General features: G+C 42.1%; 1 protein-coding gene across 9 annotated transcripts in view; it reads left to right on the top strand.

Moving 5' to 3' along the window:
- The window catches only part of THSD4 (thrombospondin type 1 domain containing 4), a 630,174-nt gene that overhangs the window by 301,851 nt on the left and 311,622 nt on the right, over nucleotides 1–16,701 (top strand). For all 9 annotated transcript variants that reach the window (XM_079915165.1, XM_079915163.1, XM_079915159.1 and 6 more), the window contains one exon: nucleotides 10,990–11,126. In XM_079915165.1, coding sequence (XP_079771291.1) covers nucleotides 10,990–11,126 — 137 coding nt within the window. The remainder of the gene's footprint in view (nucleotides 1–10,989; nucleotides 11,127–16,701) is intronic.

Raw genomic sequence — 16,701 nt, 5'->3', positions numbered from 1 at the left:
AATGCGACGAAAGTCTTTCTTCAGCGGGTTTTATGAAGCCCCAGAAGGGAAAGCTGAGTCCAAGCTTAGCTGGGGCTCCTTGAAGTTCTCCCCTGAATTCTGAGAATTTGTCATACTAAGCCATCCAAACTTCCTTCCTGCTGAAACCTTCTTTTTCTAGTGTCTTATCAGGTCTGCTCTTAAATGTTTAGAAGAGAGAGCCTTTGTTAGAACCACTGCTTGCTACGTGGATTTGCCGCATCTGCCCACGCATTCATGCAATAAGCTTTACCACCTTATGGATCAGCGCATGTTGTGTTCTTATCACTGGTGATTGCTTTGGCCTGGCGCCAACAGACTCTGGAAGATACATGTGTGCACACACACTTATATACATGAACACACTTATACACGTAATGCACACGTAAATAAGGACACATATACACACGAATATATGCACACAGGCATTCCTACACGCAGATACATGCAACATGCATACATACTACACACATGTAAACATACCCACATACCCACACATATACACACATACCTATACATATATATTTTTTTTACTACGATAATGGCAGGAGATGGGAAGTCAAGCCACCCTCCTCTGGGTGTTGCCTGCAGAGATGGTGTCATTTCCTCTGCCTCTGAGCTTCTCTGGCCTCTGAGGCTTTTACTTTACATGGAAGTTGGTACCAGAGTTCCCTTCCCCAGCTTCCTTCTCGGAGCTCTCAACCGCCTCAGTCCTTAACAAGAAAAACCCCGGCCACATTGTTTTGCTGGAGGATATGTATATATGCCGTATTTTAATATATCCACATCCACTCAGATAGATATATATTTTTCCATAAGAAACTGGTTATGACCTCCCACTTCTGTTGAAGCTGTCAAGCTGCTTTCCTGACAGTTGGCCAAACTGGCTTTCTACTGACAGAACCCCTTTCACACTTTCATTTTTTTATTAAATGTAACATTTTAAGATGTAGCACTCCATGTCACACAGCTTGAAGAGTTTTGAACAGCAGGATCTTTTTCCATAATGGTATTTGTTTTCAGTCACTTTTTCCAGCTTTGGATTTACTATGACATGAGAGAAAAAGAACACACTTCAGAAGAAAGGTTGGGTAACTCGGACAAAGTTGGCTTAACCAATTCCCGTGAAATTACGTGTCTAGGAACTTTCTCCAAATGGGAAGCTACTGCTGTTCCACGTTCTGCTATGTGGAAAAGTGCAAGGAATGCTAGCCGCGGTGCTTCGTAGAACTCAAGACAAGTGTGTTCATTCTTTCTACGAGAATGATGGTCTTGCATGCCCTGGGCTGCCGATCTGCCTCGGCAGCCTCATCTCAGCTCATCTTCCCTTGCTCTCTACTTCCGCCATGGAGGATGTCTCTCACCCCTCGAACGGGCCATGTGCGGTGATGAGCTTGCCTGAGCCTCAGGGCCCTCATCCTCCAGGGGTGAGGATTAGCTGAGTCAATGTACATAAAGAGTCTGGCACATAGTAGGTGCTCAGTAAGCAGTAGACATAAAAATTGTAAAAGGCAGGAAGAGGTTAGGCAGCCGGAGGCAAACGCAGATGCTAAAGAAAGAGAAGTTCCTTTTCCCTCTCCGTTTCCTGCACAGTATGGACCGTACCTGCCAGCTCAGAAGGGAACTTCCTCCTTGAATGGCCTCTTGATTACAGTCTCCACTGGCTGGCTCGCATGTATAAAACTGTAACCTTTGATTTAGTTAGCTGAACATCATTTTGTGTGTCAGCTTTGGCAGTGCATTCCCAGGGTGTCAACTAGTGGTCTGGTTGCTGGATGGGTCTCCTTTCCCCATCCTGGTTCAGTAGTACCAATTAGAAGAATGGTTCTCAAAGTGTGGTTCCTGGACCAGCAGCATTAACATCACCTGGGAACCTGTTAGAAAGGCAGATGCTGGGTTTGCCAAGAATCAGAAACCTAATGAATCAGAAACTCTGGGGCTGGAGTCCATCAGTCCGTGTTCTAATGAAACCTCAAAGTGATTCTGAGTACACTAAAGTTTGAGAACCACCATTAAAGTGTTACCTACTAGAAATGTGTGTAAGTGTGAGCAGTGCTAAGAGGAATTTAACATCTATGCAACATTGAGCCAATGGTTTTTCAGAATTTAAAAAAGGCATTTTGTGTACTGTTTTTCGTCCAGATCTCCAAGTCTGTGAAGACTGTCAATTAAATAAGATTCAAAGTTTAAATTATATAGTTGCAGTGCGGGATGGAAGGTTAGGGGTATTATTGTCCATAATTGATAAGCTGTATGCTTTTGTATTTAAGTTTTTATAATGGAATGCACGCCCAAACAATTTCCTTTTCAGAACAGGAAAAGCTAAGAATTAATCCTGCCCCTCTTCTCTACTTTTTCAAACAGTTTTCTAATTCCAGAGAAGAGTCTGGGCTCTTAGAAGCATCCTCCTCATCTTATTTTCCGTAGCTTTGTCCTGGAAAATGCAGTCTGGGGGAAAGCAGTTTATATAGTAATCATCTGCGTCTAGTGCAGAATTTGGAGTCCAAGGGCAGGCAGATCCTTCATCATAAACAGGAGGATTAGCATGTAGATAATGTAGTTGGCAGAGGTGAAGCTCGGCATGGCTATGGCTATAGCTCTGGCTGCCCTGCATTATTCACCCCCAAGCAAATGCTGCAAACTCCGTGCCCATTGCTAGGACTTTGGGCAAATACCTTTTTATTTTATATAAACGCTGCATACACAGTTAAGACAGTGCATCCACATGTTTCTAATTCGTTTACACTTCACTCATCAGCATGTGTTGGGTGAGCACCCTGCCACGTCTGAGTTTTATGAGCTCCGTTTACGAGGCTGCTTTTCTTGAACAGGGATATCACATATTCTACCAAAAAAATGGAACTTGAGCCTGGGAAATGAGGGCTTCAGTGTTAAACTTGGAGTGAACTTGTGAAGTTTGAATGGATCCGAAACTAAGCACAGATGTTATCCATTCTCAATAGTCTCACGTATTTATTCACAGAATGTCTCTCCTCTTTTCTTACCTGAAATTTTCTCTCTACTTAAGGGAAGGCAAAAGAATGTGCATTTGTGGGGAAAGCTTGAACCTCATTTCCTGCCACTTTGAGGCGTCTCCCTCTTGCCTACTAAGAGATAATGCAAGCCTTGGTAGTAGCAAAGCTGGCTAAAATCTAGAACCTTCAGCAACGTGTTGCTTTCTTGGAAAACAACATTTTTGCTCTCCCACTTATGCTGAGTTCCTGAAAAGACAGCAAGGAGTTTTATAGTTTTGTGTTAATTTTGAATAGAGATGGAAAGGACCTACCACTGAAAGAAACTGTACAGGATTCCATTTCTCAGAACCCAAATTGTTGGAGTTATTTTTAAAATTCTTTTTAAAATTAATTTTTATTGTTTAAGTTACCCATGCATGTATCTTACAGAGTCAAATCATTCTACAAACTTTGCCCCCTCCAGTATTTCTTCCTCCCCAATAATTTTAGCTGTTCTTTTGATATTGACTTTCTTATCTCTGAATAATGTTTATATCATTACTTCTGGATTTTTCAGTTTCAGGTACTTTCTGTTGAAGGTGACGATGTAGCCCTCTTTCATCATCCTCTCCCTCCACCTCACCACACATACACACTTCCCATCCCACACACTGTCAATGTAATTATGTTGTAATTTTGGTTAGATTAATAACCATTGCTTACAGTATGCCTATGTGCATGCGCTTCGCAGCTGAGCCATGTTAGTGTACTAGGTCAGATCTCCAGGATGCTAATCCTGAGAAAGAGATTTGTGCCCAGTGTTTATTAGGCAGTGATTCTGGAACTATGCCTGTGAGGGGTGTGAGATGCAGGAATGAACAGCCCTGAGCTGGAAATTACCCCAAACTAAGACGGGATGGGCCATTGTACAACCACATGGACCCGTCCTTGGACAGGGGCTATCCCCGGGAAGGAGGTTGGTGAGGCAGCTCCCTTAGGCTGGGGGCAAGTTCCAGAAAGACACAGCTGTGAGCTAACAGCAGGCAAAACTCCCAGCTGCTGGGAGAATCCTGACTTGGATTGGGATGGTAATGGTAGACAATCTGAGCACCCTAACACCCTGGTCCTGGGCACTTGATGGGCTCCTTCAATCTGGAAACAGAAATTTTCTTGTTATTTATGTGATGATTTCTTGGGGATCTAGGAAGCTAACTGCTGCTGCTGCTGCTTTTTTAAAAAATAACAGCTTTATTGAGATAAAATTCACATACCATAAAAGCCACCAATTTAAACAGTACAATTTAGCAGCTTTTAGTATAGAGTCATACAACCATCACCATTATATAATTTCAGAACATTTTCATCACCCCAGGAAGAAAGTCCGTACCCATTAGTAGTCACTCCACACTCTCGCCTCCCTCCAGCCCCTGGCAACCACTCATCTACTTTCTACCTCTATATGTTTGCCTATTCTGAATATTTGATATAAATGTAATTATACAATATGTGACTTTTTGTGACTGGCTTTTTTCTCTTAGCATAATGTTTTCCAGGTGCCTCCGTGTTGTAGCATATATCAGGGCTTCACTCCTTTCTTTTGTCACGTCATATTTCCTGTATGGATATACCACATCATGTTTATCCATTCATCACTTGGACGCTTGGATTGTTTCTACTTTTTAGCTATTATGAATAACGCTGCTATGAATTTTCATATACAAGTTTTTGTGAAGATGTGTGTTTTCATTTCTCACTGGTATATTCCTAGAAGTGGAATTGCTGGCTCATATGGTAACTCTACATTTAACATTCTGAGGAACTCTCAAATGTATTCCAAGGAAGCTGTTTCATCTTACAATAATATCAGCATTGTAAGAGGGTTCTAATTTCTCTACATCTTTGCCAGTGTTCTTATTGGCTTTTTTTTTTTTTCAGCCATCCTGTGTGTGAAGTGGTATCTCGTGGTTTCAATTTGTATTTCCCTAATGACTAATGATATTGAGCATCTTTTCATGTGCTTATTAGCCATTTGTATATCTTCCTCAGAGAAATGTCTATTTAAGTCCTTTTTTAATTGGAATCTCTTTTTATCTTTTAGTTATAAAAGTTCTTCATCGATTCTGGATACAAGTCCCTTATCTGGTATATGATTTGCAAAAGTTTTGTCTCATTCAGTGGGTTGCCATCTCATTTTCTCAATAGACTTCTGTGATAAAGTCCAATTTATCTTGTTTTTTCTTTTGTCACTTGTCCCTTTGATGTCATATCATCTAAGAAACCATTGATAATCCAAAATCATGAAGATTTGTGCCTATGCTTCCTTCTAGAAATTTTATAGTTTTAGCTTTTACATTTAGGTTGATGATCCATTTTGAGTTAATTGTTATATATGCTGTGAGACAGGGGTCCAGCTTCATTCTTTTGCATGTAGATGTGCAAACTTGTCCCAACACCATTTGTTGCAAAGACTATTCTTTCCTCATTGAATTATCTTGGCACCCTTGTCAAAAATCAATTGACCATAAATATAAGGGTTTATTTCTGGACTCTCAGGTCTGTTCCACTGATTTGTGGTCTAGTCTGTGATAATATCACACTGTCTTCATTACTGTAGTTTTGTAGTAAGTTTCAAAATCAGGAAGCATGAGTCCTCCGACTTTGTTTTTCTTTTTCAAAGTTATTTTGGCTATTCTTGGTTCCTTGTATTTTCATATAAATTTTAGGATCAGCTTGTCAGTTTCTGCAAAAAGAGACAGCTGATATTTTGATTAGGGTTGCACTGAATCTGTAGATCAATTTTGGGGAGTATTGCCCTCTTAACAATATTGTCTTTCGATCCATGAACGTGGAATTTCTTTCCATTTATTTAGATCTTCCTTAGTTTCTTTCAACAGTGTCTTGTATTTTTCAATGTGTAAGTCTTACACTTCTTTTGTTAAATTTGTTCCTAAGTGTTTTCTTCTTTTTGATGCTATTGTAAATGCTATTTTTACAATAAAAAATAATGCTATTATTTTAAGGTTGTTTTATTGATAGTGTATAGAAATATAATTGATTTTTGCATATTGATCTTATATCCTGTAACTTTGATGAACTTGTTTATTGGTGCACTTAAAATTTTTTCCGTACACAAGGTCATGTCATCTGTGAATACAGATAGATACTTTTACTTCTTTCTTTTCAATCTGGATGCCTTTTCTTTTTCTTGTCTATTTTGCCCTGGCTAGAAGCTTGTTTTGTTTTTTGTTTTTGTTTGCTTTTTGTTTCTCTGAAATCAGTAGTAATGTCCCCTCTCTGTTCCTAATTTTAGTATTTTGAGTCTTCTCTCTTTTATTCTTGGTTAGTCTATCTAAAAGTTTGTCAATTTTTTTCCCTTTAAAAAAAGCCAACTTCAGTTTCATTGATTTTCTCTGTTGTCTCTCCCTTCTGTGTTTAATTTATTTCCATTCTAGTTTCCTTCTTCCTGTTGGCTTTGAGTTTAGTTTGCTCTTCTTTTTTCAATACTTAAGGTGGGAGATTAAGTTATTGATTTGAGATCTTTTTTAACATAGGTGTTTATAGCTATAAATTTCCCTCTAAGCACAACTATAACTGCATCCCATAAGTTTTTGTATGATGTGTTTTAATTTTTATTAATCTCAAAGTTTTTTCTAATTTCCCCTGAGTTTTTTTTCTTAATCAGTTATTTAGAAGTATGTTGTTTAATTTCCACATATTTTTGAAATTCCTAAATTTCTTTCTGCTATTTATGCCTAATTTCATTCCATTGTGATCAGTAAGCATACTTTGTATGATTTCACTCCTCTTAAATTTATTAAAGCTTGTTTTGTGATCTAACATTTGTTCCCTCCTGGAGAATGTTTCATGTGTACCTGAGAGGAATGTGTATTCTACTCTTCTTGGGTGGAAGGTTCTGTAGATATCTACTGGCTCTAGTTGTTCTATCCATTATTGAAAGTGGAGTATCAACGTTTCAAACTATTATTGTTGCATTGTCTGTTTCTCCTTTCAATTCTGTCAGTTTTTGCTTCATGTATTTTGGGGCTTCATTGTTTGTCTTCCTGATGGATTTTATAATTGTAAAATGCTCTTATTTGTCTTTGGTAAAAATGTTTGTCTGGAAGTCTGTTTGGTCTGATATTAGTATAGCCACTCCAGCTTTTTCCAATGTTCTCTTTGCTTTTATGAAGGAGCTGATTTTCAAAGGCTTTTAGCTAACCATTCTGGAAAGTAGAACCCCTGACGAATTCTTAAATACGCTTATAGATAATTTTTCTGTTTTTAGGCCTGCTTTCTCCCCTATTTCCAAAGTTGCCTTCTGGAGATGGTACAATACTAGGTAGCTTCATTGCTTCAATTCCTGCTTAAGATCCATTTGCTTGGGTCTGTCTGCTAAGTCATTTCCATGGATCCTTCTGCTTCCCACCTTCCAAAATTTTATAACTGTTAGCTCTTTTTCTATATCCTTTGTCCTTTATCACTTAAAAATGTCTTTCCTCTTAGATCAATGGATTTTCCAATTAAAGAGTTCAATGAGTGATTTAAACATTTAACCTGTGTTTGAGGGTAAACCCTTTAGCTGTTCGTCACTTTATTCTAAGCAACCTGAATTTTCTTGTATATTCTCCAGAATTTTAAAAAATGATCAGAGGGCTGTTTTACTATCAGGGATCCAGGCAATATCCTAAATTAAAAAATAGTGCTTGTATTAACTTTTAAATTTAGGCATGGAATTTGAACATCTTAGATTCAATGTAAGAATAATCAGCTGCTTCCAGGTCTATTCACTACTTGATTTTTCATAGAGCAGTTGTTCCCAAACTTGACCATGCACTAGAATCACCCAGAGGACGTCAAAATACAGGTTTCCAGGCTCCATCCCCAGGGTTTCTGATTTAGGAGTTGGAAGTGAGGCCCAAGAATTTGCATTTTCAACAAGTTCCCAGGTGATGCTGATCCTTCTGGTCCTGGGACTACACTGAGAGTCACTACCTCTGTGGTGTGTGGAATGTAAAGGTATTCCCTGTGGGGGTGGGGAGGACTTTTAGGAAGCAGATGAGAGCAGAGAGGGAGAGCAGTAAGAGGGAGATAAGCGCGGAGGAGAAGGATGTGCCCACTTGCTCTTATCCTGTTGTTCTAGCTTGTGCTCTCCTGTTTTGTCCCCTCTCTCTGCAAGGAGGAAACCATGACAAAATCTGCTTAGAGAAGAGGCTCTTGACATCAGAATTGTAATTCTATTCAAGGGGAGAAAAAAGGAGTGAAGTGACCATCCATGAAAAACATTAAACTGTAGCCCTGCAGATTTTTTTTTTTTTTTTTTTTTTTTTTGTAGTATGCAGGCCTCTCACTGTTGTGGCCTCTCCCATTGCGGAGCACAGGCTCCGGACTCGCAGGGTCAGCGGCCATGGCTCACGGGCCCAGCCACTCCGCGGCAACTGGGATCCTCCCGGACCGGGGCACGAACCTGTGTCCCCTGCATCGGCAGGCGGACTCTCAACCACTGCGCCACCAGGGAAGCCCGCTAATGTAATTTTATGAGATGCTCTACATGCAATATTGCTAAGGCAGCAGGATTCTGGGCAATTTTGTCAGGTAGTCACTTGTCCCCAGGTTTCAGTTATCTCCTAGGATCCCCCTTTTCCTTGTTGCAAGTCTGAGAAGGCAGGGACACTGCCTAAGCCACATAGGCAGAGGGTCAGACCTAGTAGCTGGTTTGGGCCACAGGTAGAAGAAACCCAGACTTAAGGCCATTCCTCTAGATTATTTTCATGTAGCCATTTGCTGTCATTGTCTCATGTTCAGCCATCTTTCTTTGTTCTCAGAATGTTCTTCCATAGTATGGTTGCAAATATTGAGGGTTAAAGCTGTAGCTGCCAGTGACAGTATTCCAAAGGATAGAGGTAATTGGGAGGAAGCCCAGAGAAGTGAGAACTCAAAACCCTTGCCCTCTGTGAGGCTGCCTTTCAGACCCTTTTATTACAAAATGCAATGCACCTGGATAGTTCCTGCTGTCACTTCCCAAAGTAAGGAGCTGGGAGAGAGGAAACGGGGCCTGGATACATAGATGGCATGAGAAAGCAGGTTGTAGGAGACTAGTTTTCCCTCTAACTTGTCACTTCCTTTCTTAGGCCTGGTGTGTGTGTGTGTGTAGTGTGTGTGTGTGTGTGTGTGTGTGTGTGTGTGTGTGTGTTTAATCCATAAAATGACGGTTTGGTTTCAGACATTCCCAAAGGTGCTTCGTCTCTGGTAATCTTTGACTTTTCCAAGATCACCTCTTATATCTTTTGGGCAGCCAGTGTAGGAAATCAAGTCTCTTGACTTCTCCAGTAGAGCTCAGAGTACACAGAAGATTCAATCTTCCCTAAACCATGTGGTCCCAGAGGTTGCCTGTGATTTCCTGTTAGCGGTTTTCAATGGCTTTGGAGTAGAAGGAAGTTCGTTGCTATGACAGTCAGGCAGCCACACTGGGGAAAGTATGATGTATTGTGTTGTGTAGGAAAAAGTTAGTATTATCCAATGCAGTAATCAGATTTTCAGACAAAGGCATGACCCTGGAACATGCTATTTATGGCTGAACATAGCATTAGTCTTGTCTCCAAAAGCAGTTAAACAAAATCAGTGTGTACTTGGCATGTCTTTCTCCCTTGGATATGGAAATATATCTCACCTGAACATTCTTCTCATTCTTATTTTGGAAGCAACTAGATTGCTCTGAAAATATTAGTTGTAGCAGTAATTAATTTAGCATTTATTGAGCACCAGGCTTTGTGCTGGTGAAGTACTTTTTGTGAAGTAACAAAAATATAAAGAAACACCCCGAGGTAGGGGAATCTATCTAGTGGGGAGAGAGGAGAGAAAGGCAAAAACAAAAACAAAACAAAACAAAACCCAAAGGCCAATATTCATTTATCTATCCCTCCTTTTATTCCTCAGGGATTTATTGAGCATTCGCTATGTGCCCAGCTCTCTACTGAGTGTTGGGGATATAAAAGTGAATAAGATAGACACATCTCTGTGGTCCCTCAAAGCCATGCTTCAAATGAAGTTTGTTTAACCTTATAGTAGAGGAGGCTGGGTCAGCCTGTGATGGATGGACGTATAGAGTAGATCAGGATCTGTGGAGGGCTTCCCAGAGGGGGTGATCTGGGAACTAAAGCAAAGTAGAAACAGGTACGAGCCAGAGGAGCAGTGAAACAATGGCTGGACAGAGGAAGTGCTTAATTGGGGATAGAATGCAGATTTAAGGAGGAACAGGAGGAAATGAGACTATAAAGGTAGGCAAGGTTCAGCTCCTGAAAGATGTTTTATCCCTTGCTGAGGACTTTGGACTCCAAACTAAGGTGATAGGGAAACCACTTAAATATCTGGTAATGGAGGAATTATTACAGGAAACTCAGCCATTTAAAAGAACATAAAATGATATAATTGTATAGATTTCAAATAATAAAAAGTAGAACATAAATATTGTGTGCTCACTGTGATTGCTGATTTATACGATATAATTTTGACTATGTTAAAGCATGGGAGGATGTCTAAAAGGGGAGTCTATTATTTGCATTGTGAGATTCTTTAAGAATTCCTTTACAGTATTCACTAGCATCGAATCTCTACTATGTGCCTGTAGATCAAGATATAACCCCTTCTCTCTACCGTCAAATAGAGAGAGAGATCTAATAACTTTCACGCATTTTAAAAGGTGTGTGACTATGAGATGTCCAGAATAGGCAATCCATAGAGACAAAGAATAGATTTGGTGGTTGCCAAGGTCTCGCGGTGAGGAGAGAATTGGGAGTGACAGCTAGCAGGTCCAGCATTTCCTTTTTGGGGCGATAGAAATGTTCTGGAATTAGTTCACGGGGATGGTTGTACAACACTGTGAATATGCTAAAAACCACTGAAATGCACACTTTGGTTAAAATGGTTAATTTTATGTTATGTGAATTTTATCTCAATAAAAAATATAGAAAAAAATAAAGATGCTTATTGATTATTGGGTTGTGTTTTTCTTTTTCGGTAGCCAAGGGCAATCGGAAGTGTGAGCTGAACTGCCAGGCAATGGGCTACCGCTTCTACGTACGGCAGGCGGAGAAGGTCATTGATGGTACCCCCTGTGACCAGAACGGCACGGCCATCTGCGTGTCTGGGCAGTGCAAGGTAAGTGCCCCTGGACTGGCGTATCTGGAGTGGGTCTCGGGTGTTTGATCTGTGCCTGCCGACTGCACTGTTCCCCAGGCTGTGGCGTGCTTCCTCCCCACATGTTATGGTCCCCTCCACTCCAAACCATAAGCTCTGGGAGAATTGCGTAAGACAGGGCGGCTTGTTTTGCTCCGTGTTTTCGATCTTTGGGAGTTGCCAAGTCTCACTCTGGCATTTCAGTTATTAAGTGACTTATGCATGTTTATATCACGTGCGTCGTAAGAAACTCAGCGACCTTTCCTTGTTGGATCCAAAGCTTCTTCCTTCCCTCTGAAGTGGAGGTTATGAAAAGGGCACTGCTGGATCAGTCAAGAAGCAGTTGAAGTCATCAGGGTGGCATTTTAAGGGCATGGCATATTTTATCTTGCCTCCCACCAGCTGGGGCCAGCTTCCAAATGAAAGTTGTCTAGTGCCTTTATAGCTGAAGTTGTACTTTCAACAGGAAGTTTTTAGCCTCCTTGTACTTCTGAAGTCTGTTCCAGGAACTCCCCGCCCTGCATTCTGCAAACATTCTGGTCTGTAGAGAATCCCTGTGGGATGCTCCCCTTTGACAGAAAGCACCATGTGGTTAAAAATAGGTGCCCCAGAGGAGATGGTACCAATGCCACAGCCACATTAATTGGAGCCTGGATGTCGACCCTCCTTTCATCTATAAATGTAAGAGTGGAGGTCTGACTCTAGCAGGTAAATGACTCTTTGGAGCCCAGACTAAGATTCTATCTTAATTAACAGTTGCTGGCAGGACTGAGTTTCATCAAAGGAAGAGCTCTTTGGCTGTCACGTCTGAAAGTTCCTGTTCTACTTTCAACGTAAATTGCCGCTGTGTTTAGTATTAGAGCTATTTGAGTATGATTTATAAGCACCCCCTTCCCCTTCCAGCCTTTTTCTTAATGAGGTTTTAAATAGGATACAAAATAATTTATCAAAGCAGTCTGGATATTCTCGGATTGTGAATAAAGGAAGGAAAAAGCTGTCATTTGATACCCGATGCATGTGAGGTTGTCTTCGGATGAGCAAGAAACCCCCAGAACATTGATGCAGTACAAGAGAGGTAGGGAGTATGATGGGAAGCACGCTGAAGGCTGGGACCTATCTGGCCTCCAATTTCTGCTCGTTTGGAAAAAAGTGGGTTTCACGCATCCCCTCTATCCTTACTGTCCTCAGATAATACCCAAAGGAGTTCCGTTAGTGTTTTGTGGTTTCCGGCTCAACTAGTCCCTGCTTCTAAATGCTACTGAACCAGAAATAAGGCACCTTTTAGCAACCTAGCTTTTTCTTTCAGATCCTGAATCAACTGTTCTATTTCCTGAATACAGGTGCACACTGCTGGGAGGTGGTGTAGTTTAGTGGTTAAAAACATGCCCTCTGAAGTCAGACTGCTTGGGTGTTCAATTCCTACCTCTTCCACGATTGACTGTGTGACCTTGTACAAGTGCCGTAAGCTCTCTGTGCGTGTACATCATTTGCAACAGGAGGAGGATGGTACCTGCTTCCTGCATTGTAGTGAGGAGTCACGAGCCAATACACATAAGGTCCTCATAACAGGTCTGCCACTTAGTAAACATGCTGGCTTTTCTCAGTATTATGTTTGCTTATATGCCCACATACGTCCTGTTGTATATGAGTTTTCTATGCGAAAGTATTTCCTTTTTTTTTTTTGCAGATTGTAGATTTGTGAGATTCACATTATCTTTTGAGGCAGTGTTCTTACACTGTAGTGTGACTCCCAGGGGGACGGCAGACTCTACATTGGTAGGTCTAGGGAAGGGCCTGAGTGGTCTGTTTCTTAAACTTTAATACTGTATCTTATTTGACCTAGTGTATCCAAATTATTATCACTTCAACATGTAATCCATATAAAAATTAGTAATGACACATCGTTACATTCTTTTTCCTGTTAATTCTTCAAAATCTGGTGTGTATGTTACTTCTTTCAGTGCAACTCAGACTAGCCACGTTTCATATGCTCCGTAGGCACATGGGAAAAGGTGCTAAACCTCACAGGTAATCAGGGAAACTCACCAGATTGCCCCAAAGTTAAAGGTCTGACAATGACAAGTATTGGCAAGGATACGGAGGACTCTTTTTTTTTTAACTTTTTATTTTATTTTGGAGTAGAGTTGAGTAGTCTGTTTTTCCAACAAGCTCCCATGTGACTGCTGGTCCGTGGATCATACTTTGAGTAGCAAAATCTTAAAGGACACAGTGATTAACATACAGTTCACAAAGAACCAGAACTGTAAATATACAGGGGTGAGATGAGTTGGAAGGAAGAGGAAATGTGGTCTCTTTCCACTGGGGGAGCTTGTTTTCTTAGTGTTACATTAAGTGCCTCTAAGCTGATGATACGAAAGGAAAACACACACTTATAAGGACATGGGTATGGATTCGTACAAATTGATGAAAACCAGTGGTGTAGGACAACACAGTTTGAAGATGATAATTGCCGAAAGACTGAGACAGACACTCCCCAGGATGTGAGTAGATGAATAGGAATTCGATGTTACAAGGACAACTTTGATATTACTTCGTATTTGTTCTCTGTGCATTTGCCTGAAATTCGTTCATTGACGTTGTTGGAACCACTGACTGTCGCGTCCTCTTTAGAACTTCAGTCTAAATAATCAGAAGTACATTTGCTTCCCAGGCTGAAGTTCTGTTTAGTTTGCAACTTTCAAAGGGTAAAGTGCCCTTTTCTGAATATTTGATCGGAAGCCCAGAATGCAAGTTGCTATCTCTGCCTCGCTGACCTGTGGCTGAGAGAGCTGTCACTCTCTGACAGGAGCGTCTACGTCTGAAAGAGCTCCAGAAATCCTCTGCTGGATACAGAGAGTTGAAAGCAAACCCGGGCCTGCCACAAAAGTTAATGAAAAGTGACAAGCATTAAATAAGAGTACGAGCTAAACCTACACAAGAGTAGCTGAGGGAGAAGGGCGTCCTCCTGACACCAAGCCACTTCCAAAGCACCCCAGGCCCACCCAGAGCAAGCTGGAACGCTCTGTTCCAGCTCCTGGCAGAGCTCTCCCTGGCCAGCCTGTGTTTACCCTGTTGCTGGAGCTCCACTGGGGTTTTAGATCCAAGAGTTGGAAGAGGGGCTGTAAGAATGCAGAAACCCTTGAGCTCAGGGCTGGAGAACATAGGAATTCCTCGCCAGTCCCTCAGAACTGGGTAACACTTCCTTTCTTTTTTTTTTTTTTTTTTTTTGCTGTACGCGGGCCTCTCACTGTTGTGGCCTCTCCCGTTGCGCAGGCTCAGCGGCCATGGCTCACGGGCCCAGCCGCTCCGCGGCATGTGGTATCTTCCCGGACAAGGGCACGAACCCGCTTCCCCTACATCGACAGGCGGACTCCCAACCACTGCGCCGCCAGGGAAGCCTTAACACTTCCTTTCTTGACAGGGAATGAAGCGTCCTAAATGTTGGCCTCAGACTAAGGACTGCATATTGATAGCCAGGCTTTGAAGGGAGAGAACTCTAGCCCTGACTTGTCCTAAATCAAGAGGGTGTATCTGAAGCCCACAGAGATTCTGCCTTCCTCACCTTAAACTCATCCCTCTAGACATCAGATAGGAACATCTGGCCCGTCTTCAGAGAAGTCTCTGCCCCACCCAGTCATGATTGTCATCGATGGGAATGAAACAGCATTTATGTCTGATTAACAGAGAGCACAGTAACCATTTCTATCATTAAGCATCACATTAAGTGTGCTATGAGTTTTTTTTCCTTGATCTCAGTTTCAAGCTCTGCAAAATTCTGGATTTTCATAGTTTGCTAATGTACATATTATTTTTGCTGACAACTTAATGCAAACAGATGGAACTTTGCCTTCAGAGGTATAGCAGCCATTCGAAAGAACAGGGTCCCTTGGATTAAAAAAAAAAAAAAAAAAAGCACAAAAAACAACCTTAGCTCCCTGGAGACCAGCCTTTCAGAAACCTCAGGCTTTCAAACTTGAATGATCCTGAAAGAGTCAGACTCACCCCAAGACCTACGCTCCCTCCCACCAGAAAAAAATCCCTGATGGTGGAGAAACTGTCCTTGAGTAAGTGCCTTGAAATAATAGGCTGACGCGAAACCTCCACGCAGGAAGGCGTTGAAGCTAATGCACACAGCAAGGAGTTGCTTCTGAGTGTTTACCCTGCGCCAGACACTGTGATGTGTGCTGTTCATACAGAAGGAGGCCTTAAGCCATTTGTCTTCACAATAACTCAGTCATTATTAGTCCCCATTTTACAGAGAACTGTTATGGAGGCAAAATGAGTTGGATAATATTGGCTTTTTAGGGTGAATTGTTAATCAGAGCAGAAAGAGTCATTTAAATGTGATAGGCGGAAACTCTTGTGCTTTAGGGATCTCCCCTATTCTGATTTTATTTTCCTCACTGCGTCTTTCCAAAACAAACTGTCTTTCTAAAACACATTAGGATATGCCTCTCTTTTGCCTAAACTCCACCTGTGGCTCCCCATTGCCTGTGGAATAAAGTCCAGGCCCTGCATTGTCTGTCTCCTGCCAGGCCTCCTGGGGCCCCGGTGCTGGCTGGGCTGGGATGTGTTGCTCCCTGAGCCAGGGGGCCTGCAGGGTTGTGCCTCCACAAGAATGAACACACTGTCTGGCGGCCTGGAGAGCCGTTCCACCTCCACTCTTGGGCCACCCGGTGGACTCGGCTCAAAAGCCACTGGCTGACCCCACTGAGCACTGTTTCTGTTCTTGTTCCCGCTTCTTGTGATTACTTGTTCCCATCACCACGGCCTACCACCCATCCAGGCCAGGAGCAGTTCCAGGCGCTTTGCTTTTGAATAGGTACTTAAAATAAATGTGTAAATGAATTGAGGTACTCGGTGACTTAATCTGTTGCATTTCAGCAAATGAAATTAGTCTTGAATCCAACACAGAGCTTTCTCTTTTGGCTGGGATGGGTAGTTGAGGGCTGATAACACAAGGACATGAAGCCCCCTTGGCTGAATCCCCGGAACCCAAGGCTTTGAAGGTCAGGGAGAATTCCTGGCGCCTCCCCAGGCTCCGGTCTTGTTTTTAATTTTATTCACGCTGAATTTCTTGAGTCCGGAGGAGCTAACGACAGGAAGAAGCTAAGCAAGGGTGAGAGCGCAGTCTCCCATGGTGCCTTCTGTTGAGGGAAAAGACCCCCTTCTGCCACCCACCTGCCCTCTTCATTCCTGGTCAGCCAGCACCTTCCATGCGAGGCCCCCCATCCACGCCCTTCACCGCTCAACGGGGGCTTTCATACCTCCTCTCCCAGCCGGGTCCCTGCTCGACTTCGACCAGGGCACATCAGCAGACATTTTCATATTTATTCAGTAAATTAAAGCAAGGTAACTCTTTCCACATGTTCAGAGATAAGCTCTGGACCAGCACGTTGCCGTGACTGGGAAGGATGACATGATGGACGTGTACATCTATGTGCGCCTGTGAGTTCAGTTCCTCCATCCTCTATAAACTGCTGTTGTGCTCTCCTGAACCAAACAACCCTGTTCATTTCTCTGCCCATTTGCCCTAAGTTGCTTTTTTTTTTCTCTT

This window comes from Stenella coeruleoalba (assembly GCF_951394435.1).
Source record: "Stenella coeruleoalba genome assembly, chromosome: 2".
Taxonomy (NCBI): Eukaryota; Metazoa; Chordata; class Mammalia; order Artiodactyla; family Delphinidae; genus Stenella; species Stenella coeruleoalba.
Note: the sequence above shows the minus strand (reverse complement) of the source record. Positions and strands in the feature narration are given on the sequence as shown.